General features: G+C 21.1%; 1 protein-coding gene across 1 annotated transcript in view; it reads left to right on the forward strand.

Annotated features, from left to right (window-relative positions):
• The first annotated feature begins 979 nt into the window (after nucleotides 1-979).
• The window catches only part of LOC117172513 (prohibitin-2), a 46,885-nt gene continuing 42,079 nt past the window's right edge, over nucleotides 980-5,785 (forward strand). Inside the window, exon 1 of the mRNA XM_033360532.1 lies at nucleotides 980-1,236. Within this exon, the coding sequence (XP_033216423.1) occupies nucleotides 1,110-1,236 (127 nt within the window). The 5' untranslated portion in view covers nucleotides 980-1,109. The remainder of the gene's footprint in view (nucleotides 1,237-5,785) is intronic.

Here is a 5,785-nt window from a genome sequence, read left to right on the forward strand (position 1 = left end):
TTTAAATTTTTGCGGAATTTGTACAAGAGCAGCTAGAGATTTCCAGCGGCTGGTAAACGCATTTCCTTTTAGAATGGTCTTACTTAATGATTTTTAATTAAAAATTAGATTAAAAATTAATATATTTTGCTGAAATTGTATCTTTGCAGGTAGATTCTTCTTCTTTAAAATTTGTTAAGAATTTACCGATTTTGTTGAAAATTCATTTTTTGTTGTGAAAAATTAATTTTCTTTACATGAAAATTAAATACTTTGTTGTTGAAATATTTTTATTTTGGTTCAAAGTTTATTTTTTCTACTGAAAATATTACTATAACATTTTTTATTAAAAATTTAACTGTTTTATTGAAAAATGGTTTTAAAAATTGTTTTACTTTTTTTTATGAATAAACTACAAAAAATTCTCTGTAAGAAAATCTTAACCTAAAAAGCATTATCATCTGAAAATTAAATTGAAAATACAAGTATATGGTTAAAAATTAATGTATTTTGTTGGAAATTTGTCTTTTTAGGTATACACTGTAAAAAATAAAAAAATTTCACAACTAAAAATGGTAAAATCACATAGAAAATTTTTTGTAAAATTATCACTTGTATTATAGGGAAAATACCATTTTTGAGGTTAAGAATCCAAATGAATATGTAACTTTACCACTTTCAGTATTGCGATTTGCAATATAGCATGACGCTGTAAGAATACATTTTCTGCTCGTGAATCTGTCATATTTAAGGTAGGTAATAAAGGGACCCTCTTTGAAAGTGGACAATTTCTGCAAGATTGTGAAAGTACGAAAAGTAGTAAAAATCCCTTTTTCGAAAGTAATCTTGCATCTTGAAAATGGGAAATTGATATAAATCGCATTTATGCAGGTTTTAATACAGTAAAATTAGAAGTAATTGTTCAACTTCCAGGGTTTGAATTTTCGCGGGAATTGAAGCAAAGCAAATAGCGCTTCCTAGCGTTTGGTAAACGCACTTCCTCTCAGAAAATCCTAACCTAAGAACTCTATACCGGGTCTCGTGGTTGAGCTCAACAAGGAGTGAATTTCGTCATTCTCTTTTTGCATTTTCATCACTTAATTAAAGTTATTGGCAACGATTTTTATTAAATGGCATCAAGTAAGATGGATTTCACCGGAAAAGTTGGAAAACTTCCACCTGGAATGAATGTCGGTGTTTCGATTCTCGCTGCAGTCGGTGCCGCCGCTTTTGGAATTTCACAGTCGATGTTCACAGGTTAGTTTTTCGGATTTTTTAATTTCTTTATTAATTTTGGCTCTTCGAAAATCAGCAGGAACTGTTTCTGGTTAGAATATTTTGTTATTGATCCAAATTCCCGAGTAGGTTATGAATCGCGCTCGTGCATTTAGCATTCGTTTTGCAGGAGTGCATAGGTCATGTAGTTGCTGATCTATTTTCGGAAGATGGGAATTAAATTTGTGATTCTTACTTGAAAATTCATCTTTTCGGTTGAAAATAAATTTTTTTTATTCAGAAATTTAACTGTTTTGTTGAAACTTCTTTTTTGAATAAAAATTTTTTTTTGCTGTAAATTAAACTCTACCATTTGTGTTTAACAATTGATATTTTTTAGTTGAAAATTCACGTGTTTTTTTGGAAATTCATTTCTTTTGTTAAATATTGAAATATTTTGTTAAAAAATATTGTTTTTTAGGTTGAAAGTTAAGCTTTTTAACTGAAAATTTAAATAATTTTTTGTTAAAATTGATCTTTAAGTTTTGGTTAAGAATTGATCTCTTTTATTTAAAAAAATAACAAATTAGTTGAAAATTTGTCTTTTTTGGTAGAATTTTATGTTTTTTTTTGTAAATTAATTTCTTTGGTTTGAAGTTTTTTCGTTTTTTTAGTTAAAAATTAATTTTTGAAACTGAAAATTTAACTATTCTATTTTTTGAAGAACCTTACATTTTTTTGTTTGAAAAATCATTTCTTTTATTGAAAATTTTTCCTTTTTAGTTGAAAATACATTTTCTTTCGTTGAAAATTGAAATATTTTGTCGAAAAATGTTGTTTTATTTCAGTTGAAAATTATTATTTTTTTTTTTTAACTGAAAAATAACTATTGAATTTCTTGGCTTAAATTAATATTTTTTTATTTAAAAAAATAAAAAATTTGTCTTGTTTGATAAACTTTGTGGATTTTTTTTTTGTAAATGAAATTCTTTATTTTTTATTTTAAAATTTATTTTTCTCAATGAAAGTTTAACTCTGATCTTTTTGGTAGGAATTTCAGATTTTTGAGATTTTTTGTTGTTGAAAAATTGGCCCTTTTTGTTAAACATTGATGTTTTTTACTGGAAATTAAAATTTGTTGTTGTGAAAAATGTATCTTTTTTAGTTGAAAATTCATGCATTTTCTTGAAAATTTGTCTTTTTTTTACCATATTTATCTCGTAGGTTGGAAATTCAACTGTTTGGTTCAAAAACAAACTTGGTTGAAAATTTATTATTATAGTTTAAAATATATTTCATATTTATTAAATTTATATTTTATTTCTATGTTTTGTTGAATTTAAAAAATATTTATTTTTTGACTGAAAATTTAACTAATCTTTTTTAGTTTTGTTTGTAAAATATTTATTTCAGTTAAACAATTATTTTTCTGTTATTATTTTTTATTAAAAATTGTATGTTATTTTTTAGTTGAAAAATCAACCATTTAGTTCAAAATTCATGTATATTATCAAAAATTCATCAATATAAAAATTTACAATTATTATTATGATTGAAACTTAATTTTGTTGGTTAAAAATTCAACTTTTTAATTGATTAACAATTTTTTCCCTTAAAAATTTAACTTTTCGTTGAAAATCCGTTTACTTTTTATTAAAAAATTTAATATTTTTGTAAAATTTTTTTTTTTTTTGTTGAAAATTAATTGACTTAAAATTTGACAACTTTGTTTTTTGTTTAAAATTTGTATTTCTTTTTAGTTGAAAAATAACTATTTGGTGCAAAATTCATGTATATTATTCAAAGTTCGTTAATAATAAATAATAATTAACCTTAATTATTATTATGGTTGAAAAATCATTTGTTTGCTTAAAACTTTAACTATTTTGGTGAAAACAGTTTTTTTTTTATTAATGAATTTAAAACTTAACTGCTCCATTTTCCTGAAAAATTGATTGTTTTTTTTGTTGGAAATTAATTAACTTAAAATTTAACATCTCAATTTTTTCTGGAAATTTGTTGTTGTTTTTTTATTTAAAAAATCAACTTTTTGGTTAAAAAATTACTTACATTTTTTGTTAAAAAGTATTTTTTTTCTTTTGAAAATTCATCTTTTTGCAGAAAATTATTCTTCTTGTTTAAAAATTTATCTTTTTGGTTAAAAATACATTTGTTTCGATCTAAAATCGAACTATTTTGTTGAAAATCCTTTATTTTTTTAGTTGAAAATTATATGTTTAAACTGTAAATTTACAATATTTCTGTTTAAAATGTTGCCTTTCTTAGTTGTAAATTAATTCTTTCGATAAAAATTGAAATATTTTGTTGAAAAAAATGTTATTTTTATTGTTGAATTTTTTCTTAAAGAGAAATATTACTAAAACATAACATTTTTGGTTGAAAATTCAACTACTTTGTTGAAAAAAAAAATTCGGTTAAAAATGAGGATTTTTAACTGAAAAATTAATTATTTAATTCTGGGTTATAAAACAGTTTGGAAAAATTTTGTGGTTTTTGATTAATATTTTACTTTTTCAGTGGAAAATTTATTTCTATATTTGAAATTTTAATTTGTTGTTCAGTTTTTAACCAAAAAGAAAAATTTTCAAACCAGAAAATTACTTTTTTATTTAAAAATATTCTTTTTTTTTTAATTTAAAATTAAACAGATGAATTTCGAACTACAGGGAAAAGGCGAATTTTCTTTAATATATATATGAATTTTCAACCAAATAGTTGAATTTTTAAATAAAAAGGATAGTTTAAAAAAATGGAACTACTATGTTTTCAGTCAAAAAATAAAATTTCAACAACAGATTAATTTTGTACCAAAAATTCGAATTTTCTACAACAAACTTAAATTTTAACAAACTGTTCGAATTTTTAACCAAAATAGATGGATTTTCAAACAAGAAGAATAATTTTCAACAAAATAATTAACTTTTTAAACAAGGAAATGAACTTTTATGCAATAAATTGAATTTTCAAACAAAACGAATATTTTTTGAACTAGAAGATAGATTTTTTGTGCGGAAAAAGGAAATTTTAAATCAAATACATTAATTTTCAATTTAATAGTTACATTTTTGATTAAAAAATGTAACTTTTAAACGAAAAATGGAATATTTAAATTTTCACGTTAAAATGAATTTAAAAAAAGTTAATTTTTCAAAGAAAAAGATGATTTTTTATCTAAGAGGATTAATTTTTTACCAAAAAGAGGAATTCTTAGTAAAATACTCGAATTTTCTACTAAAAAAGAAAAGTTTTCAACGAAAATGAGAATAGTTAAATTTAAAGTTAGAAATTAATATTTAATAAAGAAAAGAAACTTTTGAAGAAAAGTTAAGATTTTCAACATTTTTAAATAAAAGTGGAATAGTTACATTTTTATTAGAAAAAAATTGTTTTTTATTTAAAGAAATCAATTTTATACCAAAAAGTTATTTTTTATCCAGAGCAGTAACTCTTCTACTAAAAATGACGAATTTTTTTAAAAATACATAAATTTTGAAACAAATAGTTTAATTTTCAACTAAAATTGAAATAGTTACATATTCATTTTTTCAACTAAAAATATTACTATATTTTTTTGTTGAAAATTTAACTATTCTGTTAAAAAAATTGTTTTATATTTTTTTTAATTAATGTTAATTATTTAAAAAAATCCAATTTGTACAAAAAAAGTTAAAATTAAAAAAAAACGAACTTTCAAGAAAATAGTTAAATTTTCATACAAAGAAATGATTTTTAACCAAATAGTTTTTTTTTATTTTTCAACAACAAAAACAATAAATTTTTCAAGAAAAAATGGAGCTGTTAAATTTAAATTAATTAATTTACAAAACAAAATAAAAATCACCAAAATAGTCGATTTTTTAACAAAATAATTACATTTTTAAGCAACAAATTATTTTCCAACCATAAAGATGAAATTTTAAACAAATGGTTGATTTTTGAACTAAAAGGAAACGAACAAATTTTCAACAAATAATGGAGTTGTTCAATTTTAAGTTAATTAATTTTCAACAACAAATTTGACCAACATGTTAAAAATTTTAATTAAAATAAACGAATTTTCCAACAAAATAGTTCAATTTTCAATGGAAGAAATTATTTTTCAACTAAAATTGGAATAGTTACATATACTTATTAAATTAATTGTTTTAACTCAAAATATTACTAATCATTTTTGGTTGAAAATTTAACTATTTTGTTGAAAACATTTTTTATATTCTTTATTTCATAAACTAAAAAAAATTATCTTTAATTTGTATAGTAACATTTTCAATAATAAACTTAAATTTTGTGACCAAATAGTTTAATTGAAAAATAAAATTCAGAAAAAAATAGAATAGTTAAGTTTTAAGTTAATTAATGTAAAAAAAACACCATTCTTACCAAAAAAGTTAAATTTATAAAAAAAAGAATTTTCAACAAAAAATAAACGAACTTCCAACCAAAAATTGAATATTTAAATTTTCAGTTAACCAAATAGTTGAATTTTTCACCTATGAGATCATTTTTGCACCGAAAAAAAGGCAAATTTTCAAGAAAATACATACATTTTTGATTAAAAAATATAAACATA

The sequence above is a fragment of the Belonocnema kinseyi genome, chromosome 1 (genome assembly GCF_010883055.1).
Source record: "Belonocnema kinseyi isolate 2016_QV_RU_SX_M_011 chromosome 1, B_treatae_v1, whole genome shotgun sequence".
Lineage (NCBI taxonomy): Eukaryota > Metazoa > Arthropoda > Insecta > Hymenoptera > Cynipidae > Belonocnema > Belonocnema kinseyi.